The sequence below is a fragment of the Manacus vitellinus genome, unplaced genomic scaffold, assembly GCF_001715985.3.
Source record: "Manacus vitellinus isolate BGI_N305 unplaced genomic scaffold, ASM171598v3 scaffold_8_pilon, whole genome shotgun sequence".
Taxonomy (NCBI): Eukaryota; Metazoa; Chordata; class Aves; order Passeriformes; family Pipridae; genus Manacus; species Manacus vitellinus.
In genome coordinates this window covers 24812871-24834533 of record NW_021940864.1, presented here as the reverse complement: position 1 = coordinate 24834533, position 21663 = coordinate 24812871, and the positions used below count along the sequence as shown (strand labels likewise).

Here is a 21663-nt window from a genome sequence, read left to right as displayed (position 1 = left end):
TTACGCACTCAAACTTACACACCACTCAACTGACACATTCTCCACAGATTTTATTCAGTATCAAGCATATCCAAGTATTACATACTTTAATAAAGCATCACACTGATATTCCATAATGACCATAAGACACCACTGTATCACTATATCATTTTAATGAAATATTCACGTTATGATTAGCTTATGAAACTTTCAGTACTAATACTGACTAACCCACCGCCCCCCACAAAGACTGCCAAAACAAAAGCTCAGCTATTGCAGTGCTTTGTTGGTAAACTCTGAATGCTTCTTTCTCCTTCAAAGTGAACAGCAAAACTTTGGCATTTGCTTCCTATCTCTCCTTAGTAAAAATAAAAATGATATTTTAGAGCTCATTCTATTCTCTGTGATTCATATTACATACTCCCTACATTCATCATTTCAAGTAAGTCTTTTTTTTATCCATTTTCAGGTCTAATGGTGAACCACGGGCCAGGCAAATTGCCTTCTCTTTATTGCTAATACTCTAATCAGTGCTAATAAGGAATCATCATGTCAATCTTCATGCAATTATTATTGCTGACCAGCAAGATGTCTATATAAAATATCTTCTTCACTCCTCCAAAGCATTTTAAATGAATGGAGACAACAACAGTAACCCTTCTTTGTACTTCTAAATGCATATTCACATAAAAGGAGCAAACTCTCCTGCCTCCATTTTTCCTTGGAGCCTTAAAAGTTTCAAATTTTTATTTGCTCTCTATGAATATATGGAATATAAAGCAAAATGATTCCTCATATTTTCAAAATTTCACAAAGTGAAATAATCTTTAACTTAAAATGATACTTTTCTGAAGCTCAACAATGTGCATAGCATATAGAGGATTATCTGTATTGCAAATGTTTCTCTGTGTGGATATTTTACTTGTGAAAACATTTAAGGAATGACTCAGTAAATTAGATAGTATAATCACATCATTTTGTTTATTATAATCACAACATTCTGCTAAATTCGAATACCATTCCCCAGGCTGATTTTGCTAATGCAGTCATCCTTAAATAGATATGGTCAGTAATTTTGCATTAAAAAAGTGACTGCTTTTTCAACTAGGTTCTCACTTGCTGTTTTAAGAAGAACTATTGTGAAATAAAAGCACACAAAAAATAAATCTATAGCAACATAATCAAAATGCTATTCCATAAGACCCTATTCCTACAGACAATTAATGGACAACCTTAGTTTTTACAAATTGTTCAAAGGACTCTTACAGATCTTTTCTAAGTGTTTGCAGGAACATGATTTCACTGTGGTAGAGCTACCCATTTTGCTTCTCCCCACCAAAAAAATCCCAAACAGTTGCAAAGCTCTGGTTTTTATGGAACATAATCCTGAACAGATGGCTGCCTATAAGACATGCTTTTATGCATAGACATACACACACACATATATATATATATGAGCACATAAATACATATATATATATTTTAACTGGAGAGCATCTGCTTTTGATGCTCATTTTGGTCATTTTCGTATGGATGCTTTTGTGGGTATTAACAGTACAAACTTTTATCATATATATTTGCACTAATATCATCACAATCCTTAGACAACAATATTCCCGTGTTTCCTAGCAATCAACAGTTTTGAGTTCAAGCCAAAAAGTTTTGTTTGCTACATAAACACAAACTCCTCAGACACTAAATGAAATCTGCTACTCACGCAAAAGTTTGAATATTTCAGATTCCATTCAGTGTAGAGAACTGACAGGAAAGCATATCAATTTAACTAAAATGAAATTTGTACTGTCCTGATGGGGCTTCTAGTCACGTCTAGCAAAAATTACAGCCCTGGTATTTGAGGTAGAAAATCTGCAAAGGGAAAGAAATGAACTCTCCTATGATTTTTCTTTCCCTCTGCAATTAATAAAGTTAGTGCATAAATAGAAAAGGTGTTCCATTGGTGACTGCTATGTACTACTGTATATATATTCTAACATAATCTTTAAAAGTATGATGTCTATACCAGTAAAAAAAAAGAAAAGATACTTTGGTCTGTCTATTTTGAAATCCATAGCCCACAATGTAAGGCAGAGATTAAAAATTAATGTGGATTATTTAACATAATGCCATGCTGAACTAACTCATGGGAAATAAAAGTCCATTCTTCAAAGGCTAGTTTTAGTACAAGTAATTTCTAAAATCATGAAGGTATTTTGTTCACTCTTAAGACTCTATCCTTTTTTGTGACAGAATTACTCACTAGCAAAATCATTCCAAAAGTTGAATATTAAAGTAGAGAATTCTTCTTGCTGTGCTGGACAGTACAAACCTCTGTAAATACTTCCTATATAAGTATTACCTTTTGCATTACAAAAATTGCAACTTTTACTAGAATATGGAAAAATTAGGTTAAACGATGTAATCTATTTCAAAGGACATATATGGATACATCTATATATACACACACACACATATACTCATTGGAGTATATATCCACATATATAATGCATAAATTGATGTAAAATTATGTAAATACCTGAATAAATATGCACTAATTAATTAATAAATGGACAGATTTTTGGGCCTATGACAATACTGACTTGGATTAGTTATAAAGGTTACAGCTGTCTTGCAAATCACCATAGACATCTCAGTCTTAGTTTGTCAGGGACAGGCAACCAGCTGTAAAAGCAAATCATGACTGCTGTAATAAGTATCACACCCCCTATTCAGTATCAGTTGCAGAAAGCAGTGATGATTTTTCTTTTGTGCTGCTACTATGGCATTTCTTACCTTCATGTACTGGCCGATACACTAAACTCATACTTTCTATGAAAACTGACTAAAAAACAGATTCAGATCTGCAATAAGAAATATTGCCTTTTTGTAGTGAATTAAATATTCCTTTCACTTAATTTACAGGACAAAAATATCTTTGTGTAAGACCACTTCAATCTGAGAGAAACATCAAAAATTTCTATAATTATTCAAAGGATCTGGGATGTCTCCTCCAGACCAGATGACTGTGAATTCCCCACAGCACATTTAGAAGTGTTTTTCCTTTGAGCATTCCCTTATATAAGGTAGAGTTAAAACTTTAAAATAGTAAGAAATTCACTTTGACTCTTACCAGAAAAGACACTGGGGATCTTGGAAAGAAAACTTTTCACTGTGCGAATAGGAATCCCATTTTTCTCATCTTGCATGCGGGCTATGACATCTTCCATCTGAACAGAGAGAGAGGAAAAAGAAAGAAAAAAAGAAAGAATAAAGAAATCCAGAATTATTTCCTAAAATTAATCTCCAAGAAATCCTAGATTAATCTCTCAGAATGACAGGTCCACTCTTGCTTTCTTAACTTATAACTTATATTTCATATTTTTACTGAACAGGCTACCAACTACAAGTAATTTATTCATGTACAAGAGTAAAAAAATTTATGTACTCAAAGTCTCTTGAGAAAGAAATAGCAATGCAGAACAACTTAATTAAAGTTATATTTAATTAAAGTAGGTAAAAGAAGTTGTCAAAAATCATTGGTGGATATAAAACTTCATTTTTTTATTGTATTAATGGTATTGTACCACATATAAAAGCAAAATAGACACGTACAGACAAAATAGACACATACAGACTTCAAGGGGACTGATACAGTTCTCAAATAGACTGTTCAAAACAAAAATAGAGCTTTTAAGTTCAAAGTCAAAATTCCTTCTTTTCTTTAGAGAAGGGGAAAAAATACAGCATGAAGCAATTTTGCATCCCTGGAGACAGCAGAGCCAGAAACACAAGATTTCTTTCCAAGTAATGAAGTCGGTATAAAAATATTTAAGATTGATTTACTAATTTTTTTTATATACTCTTATATTAGCTCAGTTTTTCCAACTCAATTTTTAGGCTAATTTGAATCATATATTTTATAAATTACACCCAACTCAAAGGTTCACTTTCCTGTGAACTACAAATAGCAAGCCCTTTTACTGGAAAACACAACAAATATTTGGAATCATTGGGTTATTTAATTTCAATCATTTCATAATTGAAGTTTACACATTTTCAACTTCATTCTTTCTTTCTTTCTTTCAATATCTAACTTCTCAAAATATTCAATGAAATTGTGATAAAATTAATTACAACTATTTTTAATTAAATCACCAAGATACTCCACATGAAAAACTCTGTGTGATAGGGCATTTTATACTCTTTTATTAGTCAAAGCTTAAAAAAGTTTACTATCTCACCTCTATGCCCTAATAGGTTCCCAAAGAATTGATTTAAAGTTTGTGGCTGGGGTGGGTTGTGGAAGCAGACTAACAGATAAAATTCTGTCATGTACCTTTTTTCCACTGAAATCAGATGACCCACATTAGCAAACAGCAAAGCAGCATTGGGTGCAGCTGTGCATTAACTGGCCCAATAAGTGAGTTGTATAGAGCCAGAAAACAGAACAGCATTTGGGATCACCCATAGTGTATGTAGGAAAAAAACCAAAAATCCATACCGAGAAAAAAACCCAAATCAATGAGTGCAACTGCTTATGAAAAACCTATTTACACAGAGAGTGTCTGGAGGTTCCCATGCTCCATGTACTTATGGATCATACATTGACAACCCAAGGAATGCAAATCCAAAAATTACACAGAAGTAGCAATTATTAGTAAGATTTGAAAAACTGAGCCTATTGCTCAGAATTAAGCAATGTGCAAATGTAACAGAAGAAATGAACCAATGTTCATCTGACATGGAATTTAATAATTTAAATAGAAAAGGCTATTAATAGATCTCTGAAGAAATTGTTGACACAATTTCTTCACACAATTGTTGACACTACCTATAAAGGGAGTCTGTCCCTTTGTTTATTACACATATAATAACTGAAGGCCTGTATCGACCCCTTCTAAATTCAGTTGGTAAACTGTCTTATTGAATTATTCATTATTCATTAAATGAATTCGAAGTCACTCAAATTCAAGTGAATATCTTCTTTGATCAAATTCGATGATAAATTCCACACATGAGCAGAGTAAGCTTTTAAGAATATTGCTAGAACTGCAATGTATGTTACACTAGGGTAAAGTTTAGAAGGCAATACATAAGGCAACATGATAAAAGTATATTTGCATTATAATAAAGATTACTACAAGCAAAGGGCATGAACTTGGAACACAGTATTAGACGTAGAGAGATGTAGTTACCACTTGCTCAAGAACACGTGCAAATATTTAATGCCCAGCATTGTTAGTGCTGTCAGTAATCAGTCTTTTGAGGGTACATGGAATGAATTGTTAAGTGACATTCACATATGCTTCCCTAAACTTGCTTTGTGGACAGGATTTATTCTAAACTGTATAAAATCTAACTCTGATAGGGACTGCAGCTCTGGGAAAGTTCTCTGGTTTTGATCAACAAAGTGAGCTCTAGCATGTCTGCACTGCAAAATTACACCTTCCCCATCATGTCAAACTTATATTATTGTTCTGTATTAGGAGTGAATACCCTCTGTGCAAAAGGCAGCTCACATTCCAGACAGCATCATTATGTACTACCTGGTTAACTCAGTGAAAAAAGATTACTTCCTAAGTGAGTGGGAATGTTCTGAAACAACACACAACACAAGATATGGCTAATTAGTTACAGTTGACCTGGGATTCTGCATGTTACATGTTAGACTACAAAATTCTTATTTGTTCTGTCCCTTTTTGTACAGAAATCTATGAAGTCGCTTGTGGTTTGTGGTTATCTTAAATCTTAAACATAAGAACTCGAGAAAACAAAGGGCAATTTTTAAAAAACAATTTCAATTAAAGATTCAAAACTATCTAATCCAACATATGCAGGTGTACAGTTTAACTTTCAATATATGTAGTGGCTATTTCTGTTTTAGCTGCTTTAAATTCAGCAAATATATAATCTCTTCCACTGAAAAACATCTCATTTACTTATACTTGGGAAGCAGCAGTCAAGGCACTTCTCAGTCATTCATCAAAAATGACCTAAGACAATGAAAGGGTAGAACAGTTTAATTAGAAAGATGAAAGAAAATCTTAATCTAATTTTGCTCAAGAAGCCTAATCTGGGAAACACATGCTGCTGCCTGACGTAATAATTTTCCTTCCTGAGGTATCACTGTTTTCTTGTGAGTCACCTGCCCTGATGCTGAAAAGTAAAATACAGACTTCTTTATTTTACCTCAGAATTAGACTTTCACAGTTCTTTTCATATGTTGTTACCTGGCTAAACCTGACTGTCTCTGATCTTGCAATGGGATCTTTTCAGCCCTAAACATTCTCAAAGAACTCAGAGGAAAAAAATCCACAAATAATTTCCCTCCTGATCATTCTGTAAATTGAACTCAATATACTTGAAAAAAAGAAGTTTTATAAGCACATCTTTTTTTGGTCATCATTATACATCACTAACAGGGGAAGTGTAGCTAGGAAGAAGTTCCCAGGGCATCACAGATTCTACAGCCTTTCTAAATAAAAGTATTCTTCAAAATATGTGCAACTTATTTACCAGTGAGGCAATTCTAACCCTGACAAAAACTCACTAACCTTCTAATGCACTGGCAACTCAGAAAAAACTTAAAATATTAATATTTAAAATTTCATTTGTCTCCCTGTGAAAATAATTTGAAGCCTCATCTTGACATTTAAGGACTCTGTGAAATCTATTTCAAAGACTAACTCTATGACAACAGTGACAAAGCATCTTATAATGAAGCAAAAAAAAAGAGGATAGCAATATCCTGTAATAGAAAGGCTACAGCTTACAGGAGTCATTGAATAACAACTCACTCTGCTCCAAATACACTGGGAGCTAGGCATGCAGGCATGCATGACTTACCCCAGGAGCAGAACCCATACAGAACTAACACACCCACAAAGTCAGTAGTATCTGACCATGAGGAAAAGAGATTAAAAGTTATCAAATGGGAAATAAAGTTGATGGTTCTCATTGATGTGTGTTGCTAAGAGTCCATTGAAGGACTATGCTTATTAGGGTTTTCTTCTTCAATATGACCATAACAGGCTTCTGCCATGTGGGGTATGATTCACCTCTTCTGTCTTTAATCATCACCTACATGAAGGGATTTGTCTTTCTCCATTGTTGGCAGTGGAGGTCTTGACTGCAAACCAAGATTGATATCCTTTAGCGACTTATAGCTAGGTGAAATGAATATAACTCCTAGGTGTAGAATTCTTCTGGTTCCTTAGATTTCAGTGCCATGTGGTCTGAGAGGAGAGACCCTGATCTTTAAATTTCTATATCTAAATATGAATTTCATTGCTAACCATCTGCACATCTTGCAAAAATAATCAACTTTCACCATAATTCAGCATCACTGCATCTTAAAATGTAGGGGGGTTTCATTAGTTCAAAGACAAGAAAAGTCAAAAGTGCAAAAGGTTTGCAAGTTCAGGACAACAATTTTTTTATTCCTGTAAAATTTAGCCTAGATAACTCCACATAAAAATGATCACTAGATACAAGGATTCCAATAGTAGAAAAAGTAATTGGTCTGGAATTAACTGAAATTCAAGAGATACATGGTAAAAACTTGAAGCTTTGATCCACTCAGACATATACAGATATATCAATTTGATTTCTGTTCCTAAAAAAAAAAATAATTCAGTGACAGGGAATTAAGAGTATACCCAGGGACATTAGAATGAAACTGAGCATAATTTTGTACTCAGTATCGTACCTCAGAACAGGAGATTGCTCTTACATTGAGTGTACTGGGGTTCACCCACAGTACAACTTTCTTAATTTTGCTAAAATCTTTCTTCTTCCTCTTACACAAATGCAGGGGTGGAATAACCCAGTGGAGCTAACTACAGACCTCATCCAAACTTATTAAGAAGTAAAAAGAGTTACAGTATGTAAAGATTTCTTACACACTATACAACAAGTTTCCTTAGAGATTTTTTTCCCCTCCTTACTTTTTTAGACATTTTTTCCCTTGCTATTTTAGCATTTTACAGAGTCTGAAGTTGTTAGTGCAGCTGGCAAGAAGGTTGCAGGAGGTTTCCTTAGCCATACAGAGGCACATCAAGCAACATGAGCTGAACAAAACCTGCAGGGTAGGAGAAAGATGCAACATTCCTTACAAGGTATCTTCCAACACATGCAAAAGATTAGATAGATAGATAGATAGATAGATAGATAGATAGATAGATAGATAGATAGATAGATAGATAGATAGATTCTCACCTTAGTAGTATACTTATTAGTATTACACTGGTAATTAGTTTCCTGTACCTGCTCTTCCTTTCAACAGTGCTCCTCTCAAACCCCATTGTACTACTTATGCTCTGTCTCGCAGGCTGTCAATTATACTACAAATTTTCTGTTGAGACTTTCATATTTACATGAATGGCTTAACTACCCCATCAATGTTTCAGTTTAGGAACCTCAGTCTTCCCATGTGAGCTGCTCTTTGCCCAGACTACACATGCCAACAATCACTGCAATATCCTTCTTTAATCATCATAGTGCCTCCTGAGAGCTGCCCAAATCAGTGAAACAGGGGTCTTTGTTCAGCTAGTTAGGCTGCATCACTGAGAAGAAAAGAGCACAAAATACAGGAACTACAAATCCCAGGAAGCTGTATTGACAAGCACAGATACAGGCAAACTGATTGCCTGATCAAATATTTTGCTCACCAAACTAAAAAAAATAATCTCAGTTTAGGAGTGCTGACAACCATTTTTCTAAATCAAGTGTGTAAAAAAGAGATGGTTTAATATCTCTGTATCAAAGATTTTAGCATTTTACATTTAATGCAGAATTGGGTTATTTCAACTCTTCATTCCTACTTGGGATGAAAACCAAGTTTAAAACATTCAGCAGTCCAGAAAAGTACATTTAGATTTTTGACTAAAGTACAGCACTAAAAGTTGAGATTGAAACATGCAAGATTAACCAAACTGTTAATGATAGTCATGCACAAAGTCTCTGAGCTTGTTTAAAAAAAAATCAAACAGTCAGGATTTCCTATAAGAGAGCAGTATTGCGTCTCTGGTCTACCAAGACAGGAAGCTACCCTAAGTACTCTCTGATGAACATTATATTAGAGAATAACTTAATTAAAAGAATACAAGAATTACTGGTCTCATTCTTTTCAGAGTCTCTGTTTGTTGAAGTAATTATTTGACATCATAAAAACAAATGACAAACCAACGCAAAAGTTTCCAATCATATTAAATAGATGCTATGGAGATAGTTTGAAAAGCCTAATTTTCTACATATACCTATGATGCTGGCACCTCTGCTCATGTTCCTTTCCTTCCATAGTATGAAGACACTGGTATGAGCAAACAGTTCATTCTCTGGCTTTAAACAGAATATCTGTGGAGAGCCAAGGATGTTCTGCTTTCACATGTAGCACAAAAGTCTATATTGAAGCATTAGCTATCATCAGTCTTACGGCTTCATTTGTAGTTTTCAATCTAAATTTCTACTTAAGGTTCAAATTTATTTGCCCTCTTTAGCCGTACTGTGTCAGATACAACAGGTAATGTTCCAGACTGGCTGTAAAACAAGTGTGGTACTATACACACTAACAGCCTGTGCTTACATTAAATGAGTGCAAACCTTTTTCATTTATTAAGAATAATTTAGGCTATTTTTAATTCATTTGAAAATCAATGCCAATTTTGTGCAACTATTTTCGAAACCTGAGTTTTTCCGAATTAAAGGAACAGTCCCACTGGGCTTCTCCCTACCATCAACCCTGTCTGTTCATTACTGAGCTTGCATCAATACGATAGGCTCTGCACACTTTTCTGATTTAGAATTGGCTTCAAATTATAATTTTAAGCATATTCTTGTCTTATTTACATAACTAAAATGCCAAATCAACAAACCCATCATTTTATTTTAAAATTGCATGTAGTTTAATAAAATTCATACAAGTAGTTCTTGTGCTTTTCATTCCTACACCTATCTTAATAAAGAAGGGCAACTTAAAAGCATACTTTAAACTTCTGTCATTAACATGTAATCATGTGGCCTGCTCAGAAGCTACAGTTGTCAGTGATTCCTAGGTAAAGATCGAATAAAGGTTAATCCCCAGCAAATAAAAACTGTACAATATTGAATGGAAAATCTTGGAAATACCATATAATATATTCTGCAGATAGCAACTGATGCTAATAAGTAATTATATTTTCTCCCAAGGACTGCTAATGTTGAGCTAGTGGTTTGATGCCCCAACATGTCACGAGATATGACTTTTTTTTCTGTTTCATACACTGGGTAAACAGAAGGTCTCCTGTGAAGGACTAGGAATCAGAATGGGGAAAATTTCAGAAGTGGAAAAAGATGTACAGTGATTGAAAGTACTTTATGATACAGACTTTACAGTTATTATGTATATACACATTGTATGCTTCCCCAGAATTTGTATTTCCCGGGCATGTTCAGGCTTGTCCGCTTCCCCGCTTTCCTGCGGATTGGCTGGAGAAGCTGCAGAGAGGAGACAGCCTCCATTCGCCCCTTCTCTCCCCAGTTCCTCCCGCGTTCCTCTCTCTTTTGCCTGTGCCCCTATCCTGATTTGCTTCCCCGTTTGTCTGTCTCATGCTCCACCCCATGTCCTGGCCCTTTCCCCATCTAAAACTCGTAAAACCCCGACACACCTGAATAAAGCATCCATTTTGCACCTCCACCTTGTCCCCGAACCCATCCGTGCTGTGTCACGGCGGCCCCATTCCCCACTCCCCTCGGACCATGGCAATCTCCCAGTAATCTTTTATTTCTATCTCCACTCTGCAGTTATTTCTTACTGTGCCTCCTTTGGATAAGTTGAACTGAAGACATTTTAATACTGTATTTCACCAAAAAAAAAAAGTTCTTTATTCTAATTCAGAAAAATAGTGCAAGTTTGCTTCTGTCAATATATATTTTGAGAATTTAGCACATCATAATTTTGTCAATAAATCTATAACACTTCATGAGCTATTACTCCCATTTTTTTCAAGTAGATAAATTTTGTTTCACCTAAGGTCCCTACACCTAGATACATAGGACATACATCCTGTTCACTGAATGCATATTGATGCCATGCAGCTGGACTGTGATCAGTAGACTGACGTAGTTCTAAAAACTACTCAACAGGCATTACAGATAAAACACATAATTTTAGAGGAATATATCATACTGATTCATCTTTGGAATTGAGAAAAGATTAAAGAAAATGCTATAATAACTCTACAAAAAGTCAGGTAGTTGGCAACTCCAGCTTCCTGGCCCTCATGAAAATGCAATTTCAAACAACAAAAAACATATTAAGTAAGGGAAAAAAGTTATATTTTTTTTAAATTAAACACTTGAAAAATAATTCAAATATGCTTTAAAATTGTTTCATACTATTAATACTTCATGATTTATTTTTACCCCAGCCTTTCCAAGCAAAGAAGCATGTTTGATATTTAGGAAATATCACAATCAGACACAGAAAATATAAAAGTTTATGCACTGATCCAAATATTACTACTTTAAATGAATGGTTTTCATGTTTAAATTATAGATAACATTTCAGTTTATTATCTGGGGGTTTTTTTGAACATAAACATTATTATTATAATCAATTAAAAATACAAATTCCTCAAAACTTGAATGCTAGTGGGGAAAGCTTATCCAAAGGAGTTAAAAAAACCCCATCCAAATGGTGAAACTTCAAGACCACTGAAGTCAATGATAATTTGGGAAATTGCATTGCAGCTTTCAGTAAAATCATTATTTCCATCACAGGTGTGAAACATTGGTTGGAATGACAGAGGAAAAGGAAGCATCACTGTGGGTACTTGAGAAGGAAAAAAACACAGGTTGATGAAGATGGTCTTGGTGAAAGAGTAATTTTATTAATAGCAGGATTTCTGTAAGAATATTGCATTCCAAAAATATAATTTTTTAAAGCAACTAAACCTATAAATAAATTTTATTATTCTGTCATGTCATGACTTAAACTTCTAAGCTGTGCTACCAGCTTAGAATGTTTCTTGGGCAAAATACATATTTTTAAAATACAGTCTCTCAAAGTCAAGATATTTCCTAAGTTGTACTGATCATTCATGATATGATAGTCCTGACCTTAAAAATGGAGTCTTCTGTATATTTTAGATACAGAGAAGCTCATCTGGAAACCTGACCTCTGAGAACCCAAATGGACCTTTCAAAACAATATTACAAAAATGGTCAAAATGTTTGGATTTTTTCCCAAAAAGGAGAAAAATAAAATGACAAAATTCAACAGGAAAAAGAAAAAAGAAAAAAGAAAAAAAGAAAAAAAAAAAAAGAAAAAGAAAAAGAAAAAAAAAGAAAAAAGAAGTAGCAAAGTCTGGTAGCCTGGTCACTACGCAGGCTGAAATTAAAAGAAATAAATGCAGACATTTTTTGCAGGAGACGCAAAATAAGGAATTAAGATAGCTTATACATAGGTAACTCAGAAACAAAGGTGAAATGTAGCTATTGGCATATTTTGCCTTCACAGAAAACACTCACAAAAATATTAGCTATAGTAGAGCCATGATATACTCATCTACCTGAAACAAAGTGACATTCCCCAGTGGAATACTTACACTGACTCCAACATATTGTCATTTAATTCTAAAGTCTTCAAAACCAGATGTTTTCTAAATTGGTACATCTTTCTTATTTGTGTCATCTGTTACTAATGATTTTAAATCTAAATTTGTCTGGTTGGAATCTCTTTTCCTTGCTCATCAAATGATCCCAAACATTACAAAGCCACATCACTGCAGCAAATCATTTCAGAAGCAGCTACTGCTGACCAAGGAGGAGACCTTTTTAGAGAAGTTCAATATCATCATCCTTCAAACACTGAAGAGGGAAAAAGTAATTATAAGAAATTTTTCAAATTACATTGACAGAAATAACATTTTGGGGCAAACAATTATAAGAAAATGGAATAATAATTTAGAAAATGACTGTGAGGTATCACAGAATCATAGAAAAGCTTGGGTTAGAACAAACTTCCAAAGATCATCTAGTCCAAACCCCCTGCTATGAGCAGAGACACTTTCAACTAATGCAGGGTGCTCAGAGCCCCATCCAACCTGACCTTAGATGTGTCCAGGGATGGAGCATCCACCACCTCTCTGGGCAACCCGTGCAGTGTTTCACTAATATAAGGACGAAGATAAAGCCTAATTAGTTTGGTGACTTCTGCATTGCTCTCTGCCCTATGGAGGGGGAAAACTGAAGGAGGCAAGGTGGTCTTCTACTTCTTCAACATCTAGAGAACAGAGATATTTTACAAAAACTAGATTTCTAGTTCTCTTGGTCCTTTAAATTGCTCCAAGGCATTAAATCCCATTAAATACAGAAGCATAACTGCAACCATAAAAACAGATTCTTGCCACTGACTTTTAAATTATGCTCTTATAAAAAAGTTGTTCTTCATTGCATTACAGTATGGTAAGCTTTCAGTGTCAATTCTATTTGGCATTTTAAAAAAGAGGCTGCTGATGTAATATGGTAATGTAGCATTATATGACGGATTGGTTTCACAGTAGTCTGTTCACCCTCTGTTACACAACTTACTTGAAAAAAGGTATTTTATTTTACCTAACCTGAATAGATAGAAAATAGACAGTTGTGTGCGTTCTGGCTGTGTCAGTTCTTAAAGCATGTCAAATGTAAAAGAAAGGAAAACAAAAGAAGTACTGAACTACTGATCTGCCATGTGAGCAATACAGATAAAGAATGGAAAAAGTCCACCGAAAATGCAATCATGGTACATTCCCTACGCAAAAAAAAAAAAAAGAACATATCTAGAAGAGTACTGAAATAAATGAAACAGAGCATTTAAAACATTTTCCATAAAAATTTAGCTGCCAGCATTCCAATAACGCCAGTATGTTTTCCCTCCTTATTAAAAATCTTATCATCATCTCCCCTTTGAGCCAGCAGAAGCTCCAGGCCTGATCATCTTTTTATTCCTCTTGAGAACATGACACACACTGTAGTAATTTTCATGCTAAAACATAAACCTATCTCATATAACTCTTGCTAGTAGCAATTCAGGAACTGTAATGCAAACTATAGGTTTATGTAAGACAAGCAAAGCAGACAAATATTAGCCTGTCCTTCAGTGACAAAAATTATGTATTTCTCCATGTCAAGAAATATTTCTTCACCTCTCATTGACTATACAGATTAGTCAAGCTTCTCATCAGAACATTAGAAAATTTAAGAAAAATAGGTCGTAGGTCTTCTTATCCAGCAAGGAGAAATAAAAAATAAGTTCTACTTGCATTTAAAAAACAAAAATATTGTGGTGAGTTTATGTGGAAGGTAAAAGTTCTTTTTTTTTCTGCATTGTGTTTTACAGTTTTGAAACATATTTTAATGTGAATGCAGAAAAAAAACAACCAAACAAAATGTATTTGCTATGAAACAAAATTTTTAAAAATATTTTGTGTCAAACAGCTGTTTTCATTTAAAAAAGGTATTTCTGTCATCTATTACTTAGGCATATAATTTATAAAAAGAGTAATTAAAATAAGTGAAATTTGCAAAGAATGTCGAAATTGTCGCTATTTGATTTATAATTTCTCAGCATCCCCAGAGTTATTCCACTATAGGATTCTAGCTATATAAGCCTGACTCTAAGACAAATTTAAAATCTTGTTATCCTAAGAGTAAATGTTTCTATGGCATTCGCAAAATTCTGGCATTCTGATAAAAATTACTTATATCATAGCAAAAGGAACTTGATTAACAGAATGCAGCACATTGGTTCCTTTCGCAGTTATTTGGAATAAGTGAGTTAGTCAGAATTTTGATAAGGGTTTTTTATTCTGCACAATTAATGGACAAAACAGAAATGAAAGTTCCTTGTTTAAAAATGAAAGCTAAGTTAGTCATATTCTTCCATCAAAGCAGGCTTTCCCAGGAGCTTTCTTAAAAGGAACCCTTGATAAAGTACAGTAGCGTCAATCCGCACCTAATTCCATTGCACATAGTGACCTCACAACACACAGAGATTGACCTCTTGGCTTCATATTTTAAAAGTAAAGTTACCTGATTTCCTTCTCCACCCATCAAAAAGGGTATGTTTGTTCTCAATCCCACTCTACACTGCTGTACTTTCACAAGGATCCTCTGCCATGTAATGACTCAGGAGCAATTTCAGTAAAGCCTTATTTATCAAAGCACTTAAACAGTTGGTAAACTTTAAGGTGAACATTTTCTAAGAAAATAGAAGTAACTAAATACCTAAGTCTCATTAAAAACCAGTGGACTGACATATCAAAAGATGGTGGGTGACACAGTGAACAATCTGTACGTTCCAATGTCTTTTGAAATAGGACCTCATTTCAATGTGACATTTCCTAGTTTATATTTTGGCTGGTTGCAATATAATTAGGAAAAGTAGAACACATTTTGTGATACTTCCTTTCAATACTATGTAGCAATTACATCAGCTCTAGAACACTACTGGACTTGTTCTAAAGGAATTAAGGAAATTTAAAATGGACTGTCTGTCTCTGTCTTATTTAATTTTTCTCTGCTTTTAAAAACATGAATTTTTCTTATGAATTCATGTTATATTTTTACACAAAATCCAACCATATTTTTATTTCCTTGAGGATAAAGAGAGCAAAAAAGCCTATTTTGCCATCAAACCACTAGAACTTTTGAATTCTCATGATTAATACACTTTAAAACAAATTAGGTCTGAATGTTCTGTACTTGTCCAATTTAGTCATAGTTTGACATTTACAGTATTTACATTTTATTTTCCTTTGTAGTCATTTTCCTTTTGATTAGAAATATTCTATGTCTTTATTGTCAAACTATGTTTGTGCCACACAAGGAAGTAGAGCAGCAGTCATTAAAAGATTTGAAATATGTGAGCTCTGAAAATTGTGCAAAATGGCTATAAAACCATTTCTTTAGTCTATGTGATACGTGATTGGGAAAGGAGATATTCTTTTGTCAAAAAAGAGTTTTGGTTTATATTTATATTATATAAATATACTATTATATGTATGCAATGAGATAAGGACAATATTAAAATCAGACACACTGTAACTTAAGAAACAAAAAGTGAAAATGGATTTAAGTGAATTAAAATTAAAAAACAACAACAACAACAACTCAGGATTAAAGCCCAGAAATCCATTTGTGAAATTATTTCTTAATCCGGAAAAATATTAGGCATAACTCTTCAGAAAAAAATTGAAAAATGTTAGTTTTTGGTCAAATTTTATTTTGCCAGAAGGACAGGCTCATTCTATTTATTTGTTATGGTGAGCAGAATATATGATATAATGCATACTGGAAGTCTGTATGTCATACACACCTTTCTGTCAGCCATAGGGGCGGGCAAGACAACTCAATCTCAAATCTCTCAGCTGATATGTACTTCGTTAATTTGAAGAGTTGGAAAAGTCAAAATCTCTGTACTAGAATGAGTTGGATCAAACTGGAAGCTTTAATGTGAGCCTTAGAAACTCTACATCACAATTTTCATAGAGAGTTACTTTCAGAACAGAAAAGCTTAATTGCATTAAAGCCATTTCTCACTTGAAAAATCACAAGCCTTTTGAAAGAAGTCTTTTTTTCCATCACCAGTTTATTTGTTTTACCAGTTTATAGGAGGGAAACTAACAAGGTTTAACAATCAAAGCATTACTTCAGGGAATCCTGTATCTCTGCTAGGGAGTGTTTAGAATGACCCGTCTCACACTACAAATATATTAGATATGAATAATTGCTAGAAGAAATGAGACTCTTACTAAAAAAAATCCATATGTTCCTATGGAGAGCAATTACGCTGCAAGAGACCTCCACACTAATAAATTAAAATATAATAAATAGAGGTAGTCTGCAAGTACCTACATCTTCCAAGCAGAAACCACAGATTGCTACTTTGGCTGACAAGAGGTAATAGATTACACAACTAGTCTTTATCCAGGAAAAATTAGGGGGCTGCAGATGTTGAGTACAAATACAGTAAACCCTCTGTTCTGATTGTTTCAAATAAGGTGGGAGAAAAGTAAAATACCTAAACATATCAACAGTGATAAGATTCCTCTGGTATTTGGTAAAATTGAACAAGTTGCATTTAGCAGAGGAATCACTTAACTAGGACTTGAAAATCCTCGGTTTTCTTCTCCACTTTGCTACCAACTGATATTTGGCAAATCATTGCAATCTCCAGTGGCTGAGAAATATGAGACACAGCTAAGGAAAAAACCATTAAATAAATTACTTTCTAAACACTTTTGACTTGTTGGAGCATTGTAATGCTAGATAATATTAAAGCATTCAGATTTTCCACAGACTTTAGTTTCTTTCAGTTCCAGAAAGCTACAGTCATGACACTTTTTCCCACCCTATGTCTTCTCAGAGGCATGAATTAAAGCCTAGTGTAGTGAGTGAAGACATTTCCCTTGATATTTTAGGGAATAAATACTAGTATCTCTAGGCACTGGGCTTCTAAATATTAACTACTTCATGACTGCCACAGCATATGTCCTCCTTTTCTGTGAAAAGCTAAACTATTTATAAAGTTCCAGAACTCAAATTTAAGAGGTTGCATGTCATCTACAAAACTGCAAAACTTAATTTCTATATGGTTCTCCCTGACAACTAACTTAACATCTCAGATGTTGATGTCTTGAATGCATTTAATAATCTAAACTTCACTGAGAAGTTCATTATTCTGAAGGAGCATGTTTAGAGACATATTTGTTTACTGCATGCCTCTTTGTTCCATCATTACATTATCACTTCTTGTTGCTTTACATCATGTTGCAAGAAAAACATGAGAAATAACTCATACACTGTAATTGTTTCAAATGGCTTTTATGTGTTAGACAAAGCAGAAAGGGAGGAGGAAATCACAAGCAGGACAAAGGAAAGATCCATGTTCATATTCTTTTTATCTCCTTTGAAATGGTGGTTTGCATTTTATTTTATGGTCATCATACACTCCCTTACCAAGATTTATGTCTTGGTACAAAATCCTACTTAAAAATAACTAAATAGGATCTTCAAACTCTAATACTGAAAAATGCCGTTACAAAAATATTCACTGTCTCATAACATTTGGCAACACCTCCTGAAATTCTGCATCCATAATAGATAGCTTAGCACGTACTCTTAAAACCTATTTTAAAAGAAATCTTTATTTAAAGATATAAAATTCCCCTTTGGGCAGAAGTTCTCAAAGTGGTGTCTAGGGAAGTCTGGTGTCAAGGACCCCAGATCTGATTGTTACAACAAAAATTACGAATTCTGACAAACCCAGGCATTAGATTTCAATCATTCCTTGCTCTGAAGTAGTTTCCACCATATAGTTACCATGGTGCTTCTAGTATTATCTCAAATATATTATATACCTATTTTCACAAGAACTACTCTTGAAAGTTGAGAGTTAATATAAAAAGATGCTGACCAACGAGGCTGGAGATGCTGGAAATTCTGAGAAAAATCTGCTGAGATTAGACTGAGGACAACAGTGACTTCTAGGCTAGTATAAATGGGTAAAATTAATAAAAGTATTTACTGGCATAACCTCTGAATGCTATTTATCCAGTGTAGACAGTCATGATATCAGGACATCCATGATACACTCCATTCGAGAACACTGTCTTGGACATATTAACATGTAGGGTATACCTCTTGAATCCAGCCTAATGCAAACTGAATTGAAGAGACTTTTGTATCAGTGTCCTGGTTTCAGCTAGGGTAGAGGTAATTTCTTCTCAGTAGCTGTTACCATGCTGTGTTTTGGATTCAGAATGAGAATGGTGTTGATAACACACCAGTGTTCTGGTTTTTTGTTAAGTCGTGTTTACCCTCAGTCAAGGACTTTTTTCTTGTCTCAGGCTGTGCCAGTGAGAAGGTATTCAGAGGAACTGGGAGGGAGTAGAGCCAGGACAGGTGATCCAAACTGACCAATGGGATATTTCACACCACAGAACATCATGCCAAGTATATAAACTGAGGGGAGATACCTGGAATGGCAGCTGATCTGGGTGCAGGAATGGGGATCTGGCATCAGTAAGTGGGGTGGTGAGCAATTGTATTGTGCAGCAGTTGGTTTTCCCTTTTTATCATTATTATTATTACTATTATTATCATCACCATCATCATCATCATCTTCATCATTTACCATTATCACTCAATTTTACTTTATTTTCAATTATTGAACTGTTTTTTCCCAACCTACAAGTTTTGATTCTCCTCTCCATTCCGCTGAGGCAGGGGGGAGAAGAGAGGAGGTTGCAGAAGCGGCTGCGTGGTGTTTAATTTCAAGCTGGGCTTAAACCACGACAATGGGATGAAATAAGGTTCCATTCTGACTTGGTTTTGCTCTTTGTAACATTCCTAGAAGTGAATTTAAACCTTGACATCACTTTAGAAATTATTTCTAAAACTTCACTGAAAGTGTTTGAACTTTATTAAAAAGAGCAGACAGGCTGCTTATTTGTCTTTCTGCTCTCATCAATATTTATGGTACTCTTGGGTGACTGCTCTAAAATTATTAGCAATATTAGCCAAACTTAATTAATCTGAGACCTATCACTTTTTATTTCTTACTCAATTCAGTAAATTTAGTGCAATGAAACTAAAGGTCCATTTCTCAAATCAAATATACCTCTACAACAAGTAGCATTTGATAAATTACCTTTAAGACCAAATGCAATGAACTGGAAATTATTTCTCTATAGTGGGAAGTTTGCTTTTAATCCTTCTTTGTACAACTTTCCAGTCTCTGCCCAAAAGAATGGGCTTTACCATTGTTTACTAGTCCTAAATAACAGCTAAAGGGGAGGGTAGGTTTAGGGCTACATGCTGGTCTCTCTGTTTTAAAGCTGATCAAACCTATTATAACAATAGCCTTTTTTAACTTATCTTACAGAAAGAGCAGCACTATATTCTACATCATACATTCCTACAGTACTTCAACTCTGACATTCATTCCAAAGCAGGAGTCCATTCTCCATGTACCAGTAGTTGTGGACACGTCTCAATGGTGATAATGAACATAATGAAAGGTCCATGAAACACTGTTCATTTTAGACCAGCAGGAATAGGTCTTCCATACAGATAGCATATTTAAAATTTTCCACACAAAAACCAGGTCATGTTAAATTCTGTTCTCTACATGGCATCAGTTTTTTGCAATCTTTTCACATGGAACCTAAATGCAGGCCCACTTCTGCAAAATAGATCTTTATTCCAGTACTTTTATATAGTGCATATGTACATACATACACAGACATACACACAGATGCATCTAATTATGATTTTTATTCTGTATTGTATAAAAAATGATCTTGAAAACTTTGATGCAAAAGGGGTTCCTTGGGGATGTTGGAATATTGTATTTAGCCTTCTTATCAAGCCATAGGCTTAAAATTCTAGAATTTTGTTATATTTATGAAACCACACAGTAATCACTTGCACATTTAACTGCACTTTCCAATCAAAATACATAAAAGAAATGCCCAGACACAGAAAGCCCACTAGAAACAATTAGAAGATCAATTTGTACCTTGTCTCAAAAGTGAGGCAGTGATGCTTTGCTTTATTTCCTTCTTTTATTTTTTTTAATGTCAGTTACGCTTATTATCCCATCAGAGCATCCCCACACAGTCCTCTAAAGCATCTAAAGGACTTGTAAAAACCAACTGGAAAGTGTGAATCAGAATTTGTTCAACATCATACATTGTAAAATAAGTTGCTACTATGAAGAAACTAGCAAAAATTACAGTTTTCAATCTCAGAATCCAGACTTTATTCTAGGATGCAAGTCATTCAAGTGACTACATATTCCAAACCAGATCATAAAACTGTAATTGCTTACCCAAAGCTCAAAAGCAGCACAACACATGTTCTTTGATAGTGCTCAGAGCCACAGAAATTGAAAGATAAAGCAGGTGCCAACGGATAGAAGAACATGTGGTAACTCCCATAGTTTGTTACTACTGAATATTGTTGTCCTCAAATCAATAACCCTAGAAGATTATTGCACCAGAACATCCCACACATATCCACAGCAAGTTATTTTTCAGACTGGTAAAGCAGTAAGTCACATTTTTTAAATCTATTGAAATCCATTCTTGGAATTCATTTGAAATACAGGGCTGAGCTCTCCCTGGCCTTGCCCTGGAGCCTGACTGAGGGTACAGCACCAGGATGGTCCCACCTCAGTCTGCAGTTCATATATAGACAACTTGGACAGTACAGGACACCAAGGACTGCTCTGAGGCAGCATCAAATTGCTTTTGCTGCATTTTCTCTTGCCTTGCCAAGCACATACATAAAGCAATAATTAGTTCTTAGTCTCACTAGTGCTCTCTTAATGTCATCTCAGATGGTGTCAAACCCATGACTTCAGCACTAAAAATCAGATTAATATAATTCATAAGTGATTAACATGAAGTTTACTTGATTAGCATGAAGTTTACTTTAGAACTTCAGGCACTGTAGCAAGGCTTATATACTTAATATATTCACAGTAGTTTAGTTACATTGATTACAAACCTAGCAGCATTTAAAACAAACAACTTTTCTAGATTTTTTAAATTTAAAAACCTACCTTGCAGAAGGTAAATTAAAATCAACATCAGCATTCCCTCTTCTGATTAGACAGAAGACAGAAAGAACTAATATTTTTATCTAGAGAAGATGTAGCAA

The 21663-nt window shown here is 34.3% G+C and overlaps 1 protein-coding gene across 8 annotated transcripts in view; it reads right to left on the bottom strand.

Annotated features, from left to right (window-relative positions):
- The window catches only part of RGS7 (regulator of G protein signaling 7), a 265260-nt gene that overhangs the window by 131592 nt on the left and 112005 nt on the right, over positions 1-21663 (bottom strand). For all 8 annotated transcript variants that reach the window (XM_018085223.1, XM_018085222.3, XM_029965047.1 and 5 more), the window contains exon 3: positions 3107-3203. In XM_018085223.1, coding sequence (XP_017940712.1) covers positions 3107-3203 — 97 coding nt within the window. The remainder of the gene's footprint in view (positions 1-3106; positions 3204-21663) is intronic.